Genomic DNA, 18949 nt, shown 5'->3' with positions numbered 1-18949 from the left:
AATTAAGGTGACCACTCAGTAAAATGAAGAGATATTAGTATGGTTAGAAGGAATAGCGTACTACACGTACCATAAGCCACTTTCTTCAATTGTCTCCAAAGGATATTGAACTTTACCTGCTAAACTTGCTAGTTGGATTATAAGTGTGAAGAAGCCAACCAAAGAGTAAGGATTGAGAATGTACTTGAAGGGTATGTCTACACTGCAGTACAACACCTGCGGCTGGCCTGTGTCAGCTGACTTGGGCTCATGGGGCTAGTGCTGTGGGACTATAAAATTGCAGTGTAGACAATCAGGCTCTGGGACCCTAGGCAACCCAGCCTGTGCCCAAGTGTCTACACTACAATTTTATATCCCAGCACCCCGAGCACAGTGTCATAGGTCAGCTGTGGGAGTTTTAGAGCAGTGCAGACATACCTTAAGAGAACACTGAAATACTGCATATACAGTCATGTTTATCATTAGTCACAAACATTGAATATATTCAATCCATTTTACAGGAATCTTTCATGCTTATGTTTTCAAACCATTAAGATACTTACCACAATCCATTCTGCAATATTTTCATACAGCTCTGGATTAAAAATTGCTTTCTTTAGTCTGGCTAGAGGACCATCAGCATCTACTAACCGACATCTCATGAATACATCACAATAGCCTTTAAAATCATTGCAGGGGGATCCAGGTTGAAGCGTAATGGTTTTGAGACTGAAATACTGCTCCCACTGACTAGATCCCGTACTTGCACAAGTCATTGGATCCACTGAAAAAAGTGAATATAATTGAAGACTGGATTTTATTTCAAGACAAGTTTAAAACAAAATACCTTGCATATGCATGAATGCGTAAAAGGATATCCAACCCACTACTAAAAATGTAGTCTTACCCTATTTAAAAACTTATCAGGAAGTGGTAACGTAATTGTTTTTCATGAAGGTACTATTAACTTGAAAAACAAAAATATTTATGACTTATCAATGACCTATCAAATGGGCATTTTACTATTAAGGTCCACTGAGTATCTTTATGGGAGAAGCACATTGTTCATAATAGTACATAAGTAATAAACACTGAATTATACATTGTATATTTCCAAAAAAAGTGTTTTGGAACAGCAAGACCAAAGACTTTTTCCACATGCTGTAATTCTTACTCAAAACTTGGTAAATATTTTAAAATCACAAAGGTGACTTTAAATAAAATTAAGTCTAGTAAAAACCTTGAGAGATTTACTATTGTATTAGTGTTTAGAAGTGTGCAAATCTTACTTTTTTTCATGCAGCAGACATGGCACAACTCTTTATCATCCTTGCCATCTGAACTAGCACATGTACATTCATCCAAGCCATATTTCTCACAGATAGAACCAGCACATTGCTGTTAGAGACAAAAGGAGGAAGAATAATTCAAAATCATCTTCACATCCATTTGTAGCAGATAAAACAAATATCAATTTTAATAGACAAAAAGCATAAAGAGCAGCTCACTAAAAAAGAAACCTTAACACTTCAAAAGCAAATTTAAGCTATTTTTAAAGTTTATAAATAGTAATACTTTCTCTCACAGAAAAAAGTAAATATTTAATTGGTTTGGATTAATTTGGACAAGAATTTAAAATTGGATGGTTGAGGTACAGAATCTTAGGTTCTTTGATATGCCTTATTCCCATAAATGGGGGAGGCATGAAAACAGGAGTTGCAACAAATATATAGCACAGCAATATGCACAAAAAAAATTCTAAATCAAGACCACAGAACTGGAATACCTATTCATGAAAATAAAAATAGCTCAAAAGTATGAAAGATATGGCATTTCAATGTCTTCTTTCCCTTAGGGGAAAAAATCAGTAGCAGGAAAGAGTCTATAATACTGTAAGTAATTCAATGTTTGGATGATCTCAAAATCAAATTCAGAAGCAAGCAAATGAGCAGTGATCAAATTATGGGAAAAAAGAAGGGGGGCTCTAGTACTTTGCAGATGTTCCCTTCTTGGGCTAGATTGCTCTGCATGGTCCCCTACAGTATTAGGGGTTTTAAAGTAGTCTCTGACCATATTGGAAATAAAATGCTAAAAAAAATTCATTAATACAGAGTTAAGGTTGCCCATTGGTAGCATGTGCCCTTCCAGAATGCCAAGTTCAGCAAAACAAACTTCTGAAAACCAGGAAATAGTTACGGTAAACGCCCAAGCAATCTTAACTCTGCCCTCTGAGTGATGCCCCACAATGCCCATAACACATTACTTGCATTCTGTCTTTTTGCTCTAATGGGTAGACACTACCTCCATTTGCCCTATGCCCCAACGCTGAGCCTACTCCTATGACAGAATACCACAACTGTAAAATTTAACCACTTCATACACTCTTACAACACCTTTGCACTTGCACATAGAATACCACCTAAATGTATACCAGATTGCCATTTAATTGTCCAGCGTTGTTTTTTAAACCGAAAGAAATGTTTGTTGGTAGGAGTTAGTGGTCAGTTGTTCTTACCTACGTTTGCAGCTGAAATGCTAGTGTGGCTACATAATAAGCAGCAGATTGACCTAGTATTTATATAGTGCTTTTTATCAGCAGATCTCCAATAACTTTACATCATTATCCCCATGTTACAGATGGGAAACTGAGGCACAGAGGTGAATTGGCTTGCCTGGCAGGATAGTGGCGGAGCCAAAAATAGTTCCAGACCAGTGTCTGTTCACAGTTATGTGATTCCTCAGTGCTCCTCCTGTCTCCTGGATATTTTGTTATTGCAGAATGTGGATAATGGCTGTGGTTTAAAATGTATGCAATGTGTTTATGTCCCAAAACCATGGACACTGTTGTTATAATAACTGTTATTATATGATTGTTAACAGTTACTTTAAGTGGGCAAGAGAAAAGACAGTTACCTTTTCCGTAACTGGTGTTTGAGATGTGTTAGTCATATCTATTCCACAATAGGTGTGCGTCCTCGCCATGTGCACCCGTGCCAGAAGTTTTCCCCCTAGCAGTACCCACAGGGGAGCGCCCCAAGTGGCGCCCTCCATGGCGCAGTATAAGGGGTGCTGCGCGCTCCCCCCACCCTCAGTTCTTTCTTGCCAGACAACTCCAACAGAGGGAAAAGAGGGCAGGATATGGAATAGACATGAGCAACACATCTCGAAGAACACCAGTTACAGAAAAGGTAACTGTCTTTTCTTCAAGTGATTGCTCATGTGTATATCCGTTGGAGGTGGGTAGGAGTTCACAAATTCCCGGGACCGAGCACAGCCCTGCCAAACCCAGCGTCTTCCCTGGTCTGGGAGACAATCGCATAATGTGAGGTGAACGTGTAAACTGAAGACCACGCGGAAGCCATATTGCTTCAAAAATTGTGCTTTGCAATATATTGTTAGCACAATAGTTCTGAACATTAAGCTCACCCCTTTAATGCAAACTTGTGTATGTCTGTTGCAATCTGTGAAGTTTGGCTTGGGATCAGATGCTGGACAGAGAGCAGTGAAACCATTACACATTCCTTCTCTTGCACAGTCAGAATCATTCCGACACTTATCAGTCTTGAGTTTGAAGCTACATTGTGCAGTACAGCAGGGGCCTTGACTGGGGCTACAAAGAAAAAAAAACAAAAAATATATATTAAGAAAAATGCAGATTTTTTCTGGTGTTTCTAATGTACCCTGAATAGCAATATTGTTCAAGTCTTCTAAGTTTAACATTTACTGATTAATGGAGGTAGAATAAAGCAGAACTTGCTAAGAAATATGCACATTTAATTGGAATACCACTTAAAACTACAACTGCATACAAAAATAGCGTCAGTTTTGTTATTTCCAATTTGTGTCAACAAAATGTAAACTGAAAAATGTTTTTTGGGGGGTAACAAATGTTTGGTATTCTGTATCCAGCAGTCATGAAAAACACCACATTTACGTTACTTACACTAGAAAAATTACTTTTGCATGCATGTTTACATCTGAACACCTTCATAAAAGTGAAATTTTAGGTTCAGCTAACATTGCCCAAGTTAAACTCACTACCTGGAGGAAGTTTAAAATTAAAGATGAAGTAAAACATTCTTTGAGATTTTAAATGGATAAAAGTTACACATTTTTATTTGTATTGGGTTTTAATATGTGTACTGTCAAGTATCTTAGGCCTAATATATATTTATATATATATTTTTTAAAGCAAAGTTTAAATATTTACTAGAAGTATCTACACCCTTTTCAATATTTTTGGGTCACTTTCATATCGTGCCATATGTGTTGCATTGCCTAGAAGCAAGGTAACACAGATGAAGTTTGATATGTAAAATCCAAGTGCCAGGAAAATCTATTTGATATCAAATTGTATACTTGGGTCACCTTCCTTCGACAAAATGTATCACATATGACACTATGAAAATGACTAAATTCTGAATAAATGTGGTAGAATATTTAGTCATCCACAACAGACAGGCAGATGTCTTATAATGCATTTTAACAAAGCAAAAATGTCTTTTGGAAATACCAGCCTCTACCTGAAAGTTCTCTTATAAATACGGACTTTTCAATATCTCTTGCCATTTGTAATTACTTGCACCAAGTGGTCCAAGGAAGTCTACTGTTGTAAACAGTGTGTGCTTCGGCTCATTGCATGCCTAAGATAGCAATGTGACAGTAAGTTGTATTGATGAACACAATACTATAGCCATTTTTGCTATCATGTAGGCTTGATGAGTGGAATTGTCTTCTAGTGCCAATTCTTGATTTTTTGATCAATGCCAAGTTCAACACTAGTGTCTGGCAAACCATTAACGTTTAATGTATTCATAGACACTCTGGCAGCAGGGAGGATGAAAAAAGATATCACATGCAATGAAGTTAGAGAACAAAGCAGCCTTGTATAGCCGTGAGCCAAGAAAAGCTCATGCTGCTCTTAAATTAGGTCTTGTCTACAGGAACACTTATTGCATTGCAAACAGGGGTATAAATCTACCCTGCAGTGTGGACCCCAGTCCCTCATGCTAAAAATTCTGCAATGCTCTTCAGTCTACCCCGTTTTGAAACTGGGAAGATATAAGTGTCTAGCAGCAGAGTCCACACGGAGAGTTAGTGTGCAGCAAGCTAGTGTAGGATAGATTTACACCCCAGCTTGCCAGACACTAAGTAGACTAGCCCTGAGACAGCCTTCTACAACTGTTAGATTTGTCAAGATTCTGATCTCCTTGCATTCTTTATTCTCTCCCCAAACAGTAATAGTCAGAAAGAGAAAAAGGGTAGGGATCCAATTGATTCTCCCGCCCTCCCCCACAAATCTCTGATACTACTTAACATTAAGAATAACAGACCAAGGGAATGACAAAGGATTAATTACAATTTATACAGCCTTTCTTAGCTCAAGATAACCAGAGAATTTTGACCAGGGTACATATACGTACTGAAATCATCTAATGACAGTACAGTCACCTAAAGTATGACCTTAGTCCAGGTACTAGTGGGCAGATGTTCATATCATAAAATTCTTAACGTTTGACAAAAACTAAACATTCCATGGCAGCTTTAGTAAAGGAGCCAATTGAATTAACAGGAAGACTAAATTTATCAGCAGAATTTGTCCTAACTATACCTGATTTAATCCACGTTAACAAAGCTGCATGGAAAAGTATGTCCTGACACTGCACATTTGCACCTTCCTCTAGCTAAAGAAAGACCTTCAGTTTTAAGAGCTGTCAACCTGATCCTTTTCACAAGCACAAGATATACTGAGTGTCCCTGCTCAATTTTTCTGCAAAACATCCAAGATAGATCAGATAAGCAAGAAAAGGGACTTACAAATTTGGATTTCTTTTAAGACCTTGTCTACAAATGAACGCATTACCTTGCAGGACATCACTAATGTGATAAATATGATTTTGTCCTCAGTAGGGACAAGGACAGTAATGTTTAAGTGTGTTAGCTTGTTGAATTTAGCTCAAGGGATAACTACAACCAACCAACATTTTTAAACACAACTTGTCCCTACTTATACTGGGTCCTAAGGTGTACTTAATGTAGTTAGTTAGAAAGCATTTTAAATTATGCATTTTTCCAAAAGACTAAGAATAAAGTACTCTCATAGTTGCCGACTAAAAAAAAGTTACAATTAGTGCTGAGTTAAAAAAATAACATAATATAGTTAGTGAAATTCCCATTAACTGTTACTACTAAAAAATTAAGGACATTCTAACAATATAAATGAGATTAGACTTCAAGTGTCAAACAGTATACCTCATAGAAGATATTCCTAAAATAAAGCTTGCTAGCCTATCCATAAGTCTGAACAATTCAATAAGCATAATATAACTGAAATATATAATACCTGCAAAGTTTGCCTGGTTTTAACTTGCATTTCTTATCTTCTGGTTGATTTGCATCGTAACAGCATTCATCTTTACACTGGTCACTGTATCCACAATCACACTGCTCTCCTTCTTCTACCATTCCATTACCACAGATGGGCTGGCCAGACTCTGAAAAATGTCAGTATATTTTTGTAACACTACAGAATATAAAAGACATGCATGGTAACTTGAAGTTAAATTGTCATAGGACATAGTTAAGCATGATTGGCAATGTCTACTGAAGATGGGATTAGTATTGGAAGTGCAGGTATGTTACAGATTAGGATTTTGTTGGGAAATTTGAACAGTACTCTTCAGCATCCAGCTGGTTGATTTCTACTACATATTTTGTTCTCATTTTGTATTCAGAACTTCTACTAATAACCATGGGAACTCCTTGTGCAAAAGAAAAGTGAGATCAGAGCTCAGGATGGAGATTTATGGAAAAATTCTCTAAATTAGCATTCAGTTTTCCTGCACTGCTCCCCCTCTTTCTAAAAAATTCTCTGACCATAATAGCTGTTTTGGTGTTCAGAACTGATAATGTCTAGAGCTGAGATCCTTCGTACCAGCAGCTCCAAAGCTTTGTTTCACGGGGACTTGTGCATCCCCACACTACTTTACAAAAGGTTCAGACTCAGTATCATTAAACAAGGCTCTGCAGTGACAATTCTCAAAGAGCCACGGAGGATAAGACACTAGAATAGAATGTGTGTACCCCTTTAAATTATTTTTCGCACAGTTTGTGTGGATAAGGAGTTGAATACATAAGAGGAGGTTACTCACCTTGTGCAGTAACTGACGTTCGAGATGAGCGTCCCTACGGGTGCTCCACTTCAGGTCAAGGTGCGTCCCAGCGCTTTTGATCGGAGATTTCTAGAGCAGTACCCCTACGGGCTGTGCCTGCCTCTCGAGCAGTCAGTGTTCTAATAGCATGTGCACAGCCCGGGCTCCTCAGTTCCTTCTCTCCAACGCAGTGTGTTACAAATTCTGAAGTAGAGGGGAGGAGGGCGGGTAGTGGAGCACCCACAGGGACACTCATCTCGAACATTGTCAGTTACTGCACAGGGAGAGTAACCTCCTCCTCCTCTTGAGAGGTCCCTGTGGGTGCTCCACTTCAGGTGCTGAAAAGCAGTATACCTTAGGATAGATGGGACTTTGGATGAGGCAAGAAGGCTGCTGACAGGAGAGCTCTACCTAATCTGCTGTCAGACGCTGCAGTGTGGATGAGAACATAGTGATTAGCGAAGGTAAGGTTCAATGCCCAGGTAGCTGCCTTGCATGTGTCAGACAGTGGGACATTAAGTAGAAAGGCCGTGGAGGAAGAGACAGCTCTGGTAGAGTGTGTTCTGATTGATGTAGGAGGTTGTATTTGCCTGAGTTGGTAACAAAGGCATATGCAGCCAGCAATCCATTTGGAAAGTCTCTGTGTAGAGATAGCATTTCCTTGTGAGCGCTGAGTAGGAAAAACAAAAAGTCTGGGGGTTTTTCTAAACAGTTTTGTTCTATCCCGGTAAAAGGATAACGCTCTGCGAACATCAAGAGTGTGCACTGTCATTTCAAACGTGTTAGCGTGAGGTTTTGGGAAAAATGTTGGAAGGTATATAGGTTCATTGAGATGAAAGGAAGAGTATCTTGGGTAAGAACCTTGGATGTGTTCGGAGTGTGACCTTATTGTGGAAAAATGTGGTATACGGAGGGTCCACCATAAGCGCCCCCATTTCTCCTACTTGTCTGGCAGAGGTTATTGCTATGAGGAAGGTAGCCTTCATGGATAGGTGGAGAAGGGAGCAGGGAGCCATCGGTTCAAAGGGTGTATCCATCAGGGCTTTGAGGACTAGGTGTAAATCCCAAGGCATAGCAGGCGGTTTCACATCTGAGTAGAATGTCTGGATACCCTTCAGGAACCTTTTGGTGATTGGATGGGCAAAGACTGTTAGTTGTCAATCTTATGGTGGAAGGTGGTGATTGCCACGAGGTGGACCTTGAGTGAGCTTGTGGAGAGGCCAGATGTTTTGAGGTGTAACAGGTAACCCAATATCAGTGGGAGTGAAGCAGAAACTGGAGAGGTCTGCTTATCAGCGCACCAAGATGTGAACTGTTTCCATTTATGCAGGTAGGTAGTGCACGTGTTTTGTGTTCTGCTATGTAGCAAGACGGTGCGTACTTGGTCCGAACATGTTAACTCCACATTAGAGAACCATTGATCAGCCAGGCCCTTAGGTAGAGACATTGTAAGGCAGGGAGAAAGAGTTGTCCCCTGCGTTGTGATAGGAGGTTTCTGAGTGGGGGAAGGGGAATGGGTGGCTTGACTGACATGCGAAGGAGGAAGGGGTACCACAGTTGTCTGGGCCATGCTGGGGCTGTGAGAATGATGTTGGTTCTGTCTGTTCATATCTTCTGAATTACTCTGTGCAATGGAGGCATTGGTGGGAACACATACATGAGAGTTTCAGTCCAAGGGAGAATAAAGGCGTCTCCCCGTGTTTCCCCAGGCCTGCTCTGGAGCAGAATGTTGGGCATTTTTTGTTTGCAGCTGTGGCAAATAGATCCAGTTGGGGATAACCCCAGGTCTGGGGAACGTTGGAAAAAATGTTGTCACTGAGTTCCCACTCGTGCTGTATGGGGAACGATCGGCTGAGCTTGTCTGCAGGGTATTCTGAGAGCCTGGCATGTATGAGGTGGAGATGTAGATGATGTGTTGAAGGCACCTGTTCCAAAAAGCTTTACCGCCTCTGTGCAGAGGGAGCGTGTCCGGGCTCCCCCGTGTCTGTTGACATAAAACATGCACTTGATATTGTTGGTCATGATTCGAATTCGGCAGTTTGGATGATGGGAATGAAATGGAGGCAGGCATTGCATTTGGCCTGGAGCTCTAGCAAATTTCTGTGAAGCTTGGTTTCTGGAGTGGCCCAGAGACCCTGAGTGGTGAGGTGGCCGATGTGTGATCCCTATCCTGTGAGGGATGCATCTGTGGTGATGGTAATTGAAGTGGGATCTTGTCGGAAGGGAATCCCGGTGCAGAGGTTGACTGGAAAGGTCCACAAGAGAAGTGAGTCCTTGACTTTCTGGGGCATAGTTAGTAACCTGTTTATCCTGTGCTTGTTTGGTTTGTATACCATGGCTAGCCAACCCTGAAGGCATCTCATGTACAGGAGAGCATCTGCGACCACAAATGTACAAGCGGCCATATGTCCTAAGAGCTGTAGGGAGTCTCTGACTGTAGTTTATGGGCTGGCATGTATCTGGGTAATAAGGATGCCCATTGTGCGGAATCTGTCCTGGGGGAGAGATGCAAGACCGGTGGTGGAATCAAAGTGAGTGCTGATGAAGTTGATTTGTTGGGTAGGTTGTAAGGTAGATTTGTTTTTGTTTATTTGCAAGGTGTGGAAGCAGTGAAGGATTGCAAGAGTTGCATGGTTTGATTCTAACTGAGTGGGAGACTTGAGGAGACAATCGTCCAGGTAAGGAAATATGAGGATTCCTTTTTTCCTGATGTGCGCTATTACAACTGCTAGCACCTTGGAGAAGACACGTGGTGCGGTGGAGAGGCCAAATTGTACTGCTAATGTTGTGCTCCCACAGCAAACCTGAGGAAATGTTGATGGGCAGTGTGGATAGAGACATGGAAATATGCATCTTGGAGGTCAAGGGTTGAAAACCAATCTCCTTGCTCCAGTGTCAGAATCATCATTGGGAGAGTAAATATTCGGAATTTCTGTTTCTTGACAAACTTGTTCAAAAGTTTAAGATCGAGGATGGGGCGCCAACGCCGTTTTTCTTTTCCGTCAAGAAGTAGTGGGAGTAAACCCCTTTCCCTCTGTGTTGAGGGGGTACCTCCTCTATTGCTCTGAGATGTATGAGATGTTGTACCTCCTGACAGAGCAACTGTTCGTGAGAGGGGTCCCTGAAGATGGATGGGGTGGGGTGGGGTGGGGGGGAGCTAAGGAGAGGAAGGAGATGGCATAACCCAGTCTGATAATTTCCAGGACCCATCTGTCCATAGTGATGGTTTGCCAGTTGGCCAGGAACAGACACAAATGGTGTCCAAAAAATGGTTGGTTGGAGCTGGCGCTGGAGAGGGTGCGAGGTTTTCTATACCCTCGACCAAGACTTCAAATTTGTTTATTTGGGTTAGGAGGGTGGGTCACCACTGCTTGCGGAGGTCGACGTCGTTGGTTTCTGGGCCTATATTGCTGTTGTTGTGTATCATATTGTCTTAAAAGTGGATGTTGTGTAAAGGTGTGGTGATGCGGTCGTTGGTATGGCTGATATCTATATTGTCTCTTCTTTGATGCAGGCATTTGGATGCCTAAGGATTGGAGTGTGGCCCTGGAGTCCTTCATGGAGTGAGGGACCTCATTGGTCGTAGAGGCAAGGAGCTTGTCTCCATCAAAGGGGAGATCTTCGACCGTATTCTGTATCTCCTTCGGAAAGGAAGTAGTAGTAAACCATGAGGCCCACCGCATGACAATGGCCATGGCTGTGGGTCCGGCCGCTGCGTCTGCAGCATCAAGGGCTGCTTGAAGAGCTGTCTGGGAGATCAATTGGTCCTTGGACACTACTGCTTTAAACTGTTGTCATTTATTCTTCGACACATCAATCAATAAATTGCATTACCTTAGCATAATTTTTGTGGTCATATTTTGCTAAGAGCGCAGCATAGTTCACTACTCTAAATTGCAAAGTGGAAGAATACACTTTGTGGCCAAAGGAGTCCAGTCTCTTGTTTTCTTTGTCCAATGGAGTGGACTGGAAGTGTTGATATTTGTTTGTCTGATTGGCCGAGTCGACCACTCGCGAATTAGGTGAGGGGTGCGTAAATAGAAACTCAGAATCCTTAGATGGGACAAAATATTTGCAGTCCAGTCTCTTGTTAGTCGGGGTTATTGTGGTTGGGGTCTGCCAAATAGTTTTATCAGGTTCCATAATGGCCCCATTAATTGGTAGGGCTATTTTGGAGGAGGTCGTAGCTTGCAGGATATCCGTAAGCTCGTGGTGTGTTTCAGGTACCTCCTCCAGGGTAATTTTGAGCTCCTCCGCTACTCTCTTAAACAACTCTTGAAAGTGAGCGAGCTCATCAGTAGTGGGAGATGGTGGTGGGGGCACCGTGGCGTCTTGTGGTGTTATGGCTGTAGAGGTGGTGTGCGGTGCAGTATCTTTTGCAGGGGTGGGGGCCACATCAGGTCTTATCTGGGTTTCAGTGTAAACCGGCAGTGAGGAGCGTCTGACAGCTTTCCTCTGGGGATCCTGCAGAACACCTGAGTGTGGTATATGTCCATGAACCCCAGTGTGGCTACTGCCCTGGGGAGGGCATAGGTGGTCCCATTCAGGGATTGACATACCAGTGTGGATAGCCATGAGGATATGGCGATCGTGCTGTAATGCATCTCCAAGTTGCAGGTAACTGAATCTGGGGAAAGGATTGAGAGGAAATCTGTTAATTGTATTCCTCTTTCTCATCCTCCCACACCTCATTGGAGGGGCTTGAAGTAGTAGGGGAGTACTGAAGGTAGGGTGCTAAAGGTCTCGGTGAGGTGCCGAGAAGAGGAGAGTCAGGAGCATGGGACACCCTTAATTCCTCTGGCTGTAGAAACTGCGGTGGAGCTGACTGAGCAGGACTTGGTGCCGAGATAGCTGTTGGAGGCACAGTCTGCTGGGGCACCAAAGGGTGTCCTGGGGGAGCAAGCTGGCTCTGCGGAGTAGACGCCCCTGAGGTAGGCACAGCAAGGGAAGCTGGAGAGCTCAGGGGGGTCAGTGCTGAGAGTGGTGGCTGGAAAAGCAGTGCCGCAAGATCAAAGGACGGTGCCGCAGCCATCACTTGTACTGTCGGCACTGTAGCAGCTCTTAGCATGGTTGTAACAGAGGTGGCCGAAGAAGAGCTGAAAGAGGCTGGCAACTGGAAGCCCTGAGCCTTGGCACCGTGTAGTGGGGCAGCCGACTCACCGTCGGTGACTGAGGTGCCTGCTGCGTTGAAGGTGCTGAGCCGTGGAACTGGAGTTATCAGAGACCAGAGAGCTGGTTTTAACTTTTTGCCTGAGGAATGGCTCCTGAGGGGAGAGGAAGCTGGCTGTTTTTTTGCTTTCGCTTTGCCTCTGGAGGGTGTCTCAGAGGTTTGCTGGCCAGGGTCAGATGCAGGTCTTAGGGAGTTTTCCAAGAGCAGCATTTTAACCTCAAAGAGCACTGCTGAACTCCGTCTCTAGCCAGGGACGGTAGAGAAGGAACTGAGAAGCCCCGGCTGTGCATGCGCTATTATAACACTGACAGCTCAAGAGGCAGGCACAGCGTGTGCACAGCCCGTAGGGTACTGCTGTAGAAATCTCCAATCAAAGGCGCTGAGATGCATCTTGACCTGAAGTGGAGTACCCACATGGACATCTCTTGAAGAAGAATGGGCAAATGTTATCAAGTTTTCAGAAACTGTAAAGGGGAGAGGGTAAGTCGGGGTAGGCAAATTTTTTGGCCCGAGGGCCACATCTGGGTGGGGAAATTGTATGCAAGGCATGGGAAGGGGTGTGGTGTGCAGGAATGGGCTCAGGGCAAGGGGTTGGAGTGCAGGAGGGGGTGTGGAGTGCAGGAGGGGGCTTGGGGCAGGGGGTTAGGTTGCGGGGTGCAGGAGGGGTTTGGGGTACAGGCTCCAGCCTGGCAGCAGTGTGCAGTGGGACTAAGGCAGGCTCCTTGCCTGCTCTGGCCCCGTGCCGCTCCCAGAAGTGGCCAGCATGTTCGGAGTGGCTCCTGGGGGTGGGGTTGAGCAGATGGCTCTGCTACGCTCTGCCCTCGCCTGTGGGTACCACCCCCGAAGCTCCCACTGGCCGTAGTTTGCCCTCCCCTGGAGTAAGTTCTATTATGAGAAATTAGTCTACATCCTATCATGCTAACCGATATTTTCTCATTGTTTCTTGTACTCCGTCAGTCTGTCCATATCTCATCTGCGGTCTCTTGTTTTATACTCAAACTGTAAGCTCTTTAGGGCAGAGACTTTTTGTTCCATGGCACCAAATGCAACTGGGTCTGATCTATGACTGGGGCTCCCAAGCGGTATCATAATACTGATACATAATAAAGTTAACTCTTTAGCATTTTATAAGGATGACACAAATACATACCAACAAAACAATTATTTCTTTTTTTCTCAAGAACTTGGCTGATATTTCGAACGCTACAGATGGAGAACTTGTTGTTGTTAAGTTTGTCCCCCGATGTAGCTCTTGCATACATGATATAATTGCCATTTTCTTTCTGCCCCAAGTTCTTGGACTCTCCTGGAGTGCATTCCGTTCCAGAATCATGCTGCAAAGCAGAAAATTGTCAACTATTTCAAGCAGATCAGTTTCTGTCAGTTAATTTGCTATCTTTCAACCTATGTGTATAATAGACCCGTGTGGGGTAATAGGATGAGAAACACAAGCTCATATAAAACTATTCCCTTTTTAAAAACAAGTGGACCAAAAAAAAAAGGGACATTCTACACAGGTTTCAAATTGAATCAAATAGACACATAATAGAAAAATATAGCATTACAGAAGTTAATGGTACCTAGAAATGAAAGTGCATCAGTGGAAAATGATTCCATGAAGGAAAATTGTTCAAAATTCTGAATGTTAAAATTATCATTCTTCTTCCCAAGGTTTTATCCATTAATAGCTAATATAGTGTTATTTTTTCTCCCCATCCCATCCTCTGTTTCATCTATCATCTTAGAAAAGCCTAAGAGCAGCTACATACTTAAATGTATTAAGATCAGCAAAAATTCCATAATTGATGAACCCCTACTACCCCCCTCAAAAATTAATTTCTTGTAACGAGGCTGCTCTGTTCTCGCATCCACAAGCAAATCCCAAGCTAGTGAACTCTGCCTTTGCTATAGCGGAGGTATTTTCTTTTTAGACCTATAGTAGTCTGGACAGGCTCAGATAGTTCAAGGACAAAGAAGCAATGCAGAAGAAGAAACCAATGCTCTGTCTGACCAGATATATGCCATGGTTATTACTAAACACTGAATCATCTCCAAAGCACTGACCCAAATGACTATCACTTGTCTATTTCAAAAAGTGAAGAACATCAGAAGCACAGGATGAAATGGAAAGTCACGACAACATCTCCAGCTTAAATGTTAATGGTGGTTTATCAATCTCTGTGTGTGCTGGTTACAGCAACACATCACACACGATCCTTTCTTTTACTGCTTTTACGTTCTATCTGAAAACTTTTGTCAGTGCTCAAAAACCTAACTTCTGTGAGAGCAACCATATCATGTTTACACTAGAGAACCTGACTGTCCAACTGAAATGATTAAATAAAATTGGCTTAAGCTCAAATAGTTTGATGCGTCCATGCTTAGCCACACCGACTGGTATAAAGAATCACAGAAGTTTTACACACTAGCACTGTTTTAGACTACTTCAATTACACTGCCCTCTGGGTACCTGTCCACAGTTCCTGGTATCTCCCAAAAGCAGAGGATTCTGAGATTTCTGAATACTGCCAAATGTCTGTGGGACATTAATGGGAGGACCAGCAGAAACATCTCAGATAGTTCACATTCACACTGTAGGGAAAATGTGGACTTAAGTATGATATGATTTGTGGGGGAAGTCTATTTCTATCCACACTATGGAGAACTGATCATTTATACCATCACCTGGTAACATACATGGAATACTTTATAATATAGAAGTTTCAAAGATTATGATAAATGGCAAAAGCTTTGAAAAAATATTTGACAAGAGTAAGAAACTGTTTAATACCAATATTGTACTACCACTTTTGACAACTGATTTTCCCAAAATATGACCCAACCCTTCCAAGTATATAAATGTGCACTTTTAAAATGGTATTACCACAAAGAATAGCAAATTTCCTGACAAGTATATCGGCTGACTATCCAAGATCAAACATGAGTTTCACAGGCAAGTTCAAAAATGATGTTTCAATTGGTCCAAAAAGATTTTCACTCTGACAGATTTCCTACTTCTTCCATCAATGCACACTGTTACCATTCTGGATTCTTGTTCCAGCCAATATGGTGGAAGTTAGCTTAATGGTTAAATTTCTAGTTTTCTAAAATGTAAAACTTTAAAAGTGACACGTAAAAAAGGAAATATTCTCCATTTTTCACCACCACCACCCACAAACAGAGAAACAAATAAAAACTCAAATTTTTCAGACTGTCACAGTCAAAAGCCTTGAACATAGCACGTGAAGACAACTGCTTCAAAATCCTATTTACAAGTGTAACTCAGAATAACCTGCTTCTCAAAATAAATTAAAAAACTTTAAGGTATAACAAAAAAAATGCAACAGGGTACAAAGGAAAGCCAGTTTTATCCCCATTGTTGGGTGAAAGGACATAACCAAAGTTTTGCCTCATGAGCTGGGACCCTTCCCCTCACTCTCCATAAAATAAGAACTAGTATTTACTTCTCACCATAACACAGATGCACACATATACATTTTTGAAGAAATATGAGTAAGCTTTGCCCTTCCTACTTCCTTTGAAGACTTTAGGAGAGAATAACCCACACTTTTTTCAGAAGAGTAGTCATGAATAAGTGCAGTATAAGAAAGGCTAAGCCAGTAGTTGCTGTAAGCAGCTAAATGAGAAATTAAGAATATTCACAAAAGTCCTGTGGCACCAAGTTCTTCCGTTTGTAGAACATTCACAAAGATCTTAACATATATTGCTTATCTGCGGTCTTTGCTTTTCTTTTGCATGCACACCTATTCATTTATTTTATTAGTATACACATAATGTTAATGATGAAAACATTTTACTAAGTTATTCCCCCCCAAAACACTGAAAATTTGTAATGGAGCAACCATTTAATACTTACAGGAGAACCAAAGTTATGTCCAACCTCATGAGCAAAAGTGATGTGAGAAACCTTAGGAGGGACGTGAGAGCCATAGTTCTGAACAGTGATGATTCCAGTATTTAAGGACTTCTTTTTACCATCAGAATAGAGCTTGCTCTTTTCACATATTCCCCCAGAGCTCCCTGCATTTAGAACAAGAGTTAAACAGCTCAAAAATTAAAACATTTTGAAAGAAAAAAGGTGAGTTGTATTTTTTGCTCTGTATCTTAGTTGAAAACTTACTCTAACTGTATTACAATACTGAAAGTGTGTAGAGAGCCACATCAGTGTTTTTTAATCCATTTGGTACTCCTTTTCGAGTAAAGGATATACTATTTCTGAATACATAAAATTCTGTCCAGTTTCAAGGAAAAAGGCTAACGTTCACAATGTTCAGTTGCATATACTTCAAACCTGCTTTTAAATACTATCTTCCATTTTCCCCCAAAAAGTACTTGTAAAAGACCTAAGATTAGCTACATATCCTAGGGAGAAGGAGTGACTCATTTCTTCACAGTACAATTTAAAACTGAAATGTGGTTTTGACAGGTGGTTAATTATATATGTGTTTAAAGGTCAACGATCAAGGAAGTTACACCCAGTGTTTGAAAACGCAGTCCTGAGACTTATTTTGCTGTAAAAACATTTTCAGAATCTAGAATATTTGCTTTCTAAACAAGTTTTGTCTTGCTAAAGTCAAACTGCAGTTCAGCAAAGTAAGTCTCATGAAATAAGTACTTCGAGGAATAGCCTCACAGGGGAAGGGTGATAAAGATTCATACTTTAGCACCTATAAGTCAGTGAGTAAAAAGTTCAAAGTGGAGCCTTACTATATACTCTATATTCACCCATACATTTCAATGCAGCAGGTCTTAAAGGACAACTCATCTTTCTTTCATACTACAAAATGATCAGATTCCTAAAATCCTCCTTAAATGGACTAACAAAACATTCCTTAGCTGCACATCCAACAGCTGTTAGTCATCCAGACTCCATGTAATGCATTCTTAATTAAGAAATCCTGTACAGATACAAGATAAAACGTGAATGCTATCCAATAGATCAGAGATCGGCAACCTTTGGCATGTGGCCCACCAGGGTAAGCTTCCTGGTGGGCTGGGCCAGTTTGTTTACCTGCCGCATCCACAGGTTCGGCCGATCACGGCTCCCACTAGCTGTGGTTTGCCACATTTGCACACATGGCAATGTGTGCTGAAGGAAGCAGCGCAAGCCGAGGGATGTGCTGGCTGCTGCTTCCTGTAGCACCCATTGGCCTGGAGTGGCAGTCAGCCGAACCTGCAGACATGGAAGGTAAACAAACCGGCCTGGCTCACCAAGGGGCTTACCCGGTGGGCTGCATGCCAAAGGTTGCTGATCCCCGTAATAGATGCAGATAAAGTTCTTGTGAGTGGTGCTTGTGAAATCTACATTCCATCAGCCCTACCCCACTATGCTGCCATGCTTCCCCAGCCAATGGGCCAAAACAGACCCTCTGTGCCACTTTCATGGAGTATTAGGGCAATTAGATCCATGTATTGAATTTCCTAGACTCTTCCTTAGGACAATCACCAACACTGGTCTGATCGATTGATGGATTGGTGATCCCTCGATGGATTGGCGATCCCTTGATTTGAGGATGATCTCTACCATGGATTTACATAAGGTTCCTGGACTCTGGATCCTGGAACCGCAAATCTGCCCGGAGTAGGTACATACATTTTGTGACAGGATGATGGCCTGCTGGGAGAAAGTTATTTCTTTTTCCTTTCTCCTCTCTCTCTTTTCAACTTTGAGGACAAGGCACTTCTCCTCGAAGCAGGCCAGTGCCTGATGGAGGATATGGCGCCATTGGGGTCGGTTGGTTGCTTGCTCTTTCCAGCTTGTGATGTCCACATCAATTTTCTTAAGAGACGCTTTCAGTGCGTCTTTGTACCGTTTCCTCTGACCACCACGGGATCTCTGACCATGGGTGAGTGAAAGTAGAGGACTTGTTTTGGGAGGTGAGAATCTGGCATCCACACACAATGTCCAGCCCAGTGAAGTTGGTGCATGAGAATCATTGCTTCAATGCTAATGACATTGGCTTCAGCGAGGATGCTGGCATTAGTGCAGTGATCTTACCATTTGATGCAAAGGATCTTCTGGAGGCATCGCTCGTGATACCTCTCCCAACTCTTGAGGTGCTGTTGACAGGTCACCCAGGTTTTGTGTCCAAAGAGAAGTGTTGGAACAACAATTGTCTTATAGACCTGGATCTTGGTGGCCTGCCATAGGTCATGGTATGTGAAAACGCATCAAAGCAATTTCCCAAAGGAAGCACTTGTGCACTGAATTCTGTGTTGGATCTCACTTCCAAGTTTTGCATTTTGAGAAAGTTGGCTACCAAGGTAGCAAAAGTGCTCAACTGTCTCCAGAGTCTGACACTCAAGGTGATTTGTTGTGGGTCACGTTCAAGGCCTGAAGCAGGTTGATAGACCACTTTAGTCTTCTCAATATTGAGTGAGAGTCCTAGGCTTCAGTAAGCTTGTGCAAGAAAATCCAGTATGGACTGAAGGTCATTCTCACTGTGCACGAGGATGACACAATCCTCCGCATACTGAAAATCAGTAATGGATGCCCTGAAGACTTTAGACTTCGAGCAGAGACGAAGATTAAAGAGCTGCCCATCCAGTCAATTCCACTGGGGGAGATGATCTCGACTGGGCAGAGATCAATGTTCGTCTATACAGATCCCTCTGTGTTGTACAAGGG

General features: G+C 42.3%; 1 protein-coding gene across 3 annotated transcripts in view; it reads right to left on the bottom strand.

Annotated features, from left to right (window-relative positions):
- Positions 1 to 18949, bottom strand: part of ADAM10 (ADAM metallopeptidase domain 10) — a 127743-nt gene that overhangs the window by 10200 nt on the left and 98594 nt on the right. For all 3 annotated transcript variants that reach the window (XM_073303751.2, XM_073303750.2, XM_073303752.2), the window contains 6 exons: positions 16178 to 16341; positions 13451 to 13634; positions 6323 to 6473; positions 3406 to 3589; positions 1269 to 1377; positions 543 to 763 (listed from right to left, as the gene is read on the bottom strand). In XM_073303751.2, coding sequence (XP_073159852.1) covers positions 543 to 763; positions 1269 to 1377; positions 3406 to 3589; positions 6323 to 6473; positions 13451 to 13634; positions 16178 to 16341 — 1013 coding nt within the window. The remainder of the gene's footprint in view (positions 1 to 542; positions 764 to 1268; positions 1378 to 3405; positions 3590 to 6322; positions 6474 to 13450; positions 13635 to 16177; positions 16342 to 18949) is intronic.

Source organism: Lepidochelys kempii, chromosome 10 (assembly GCF_965140285.1).
Source record: "Lepidochelys kempii isolate rLepKem1 chromosome 10, rLepKem1.hap1, whole genome shotgun sequence".
NCBI classification, from domain to species: domain Eukaryota; kingdom Metazoa; phylum Chordata; order Testudines; family Cheloniidae; genus Lepidochelys; species Lepidochelys kempii.
Note: the sequence above shows the minus strand (reverse complement) of the source record. Positions and strands in the feature narration are given on the sequence as shown.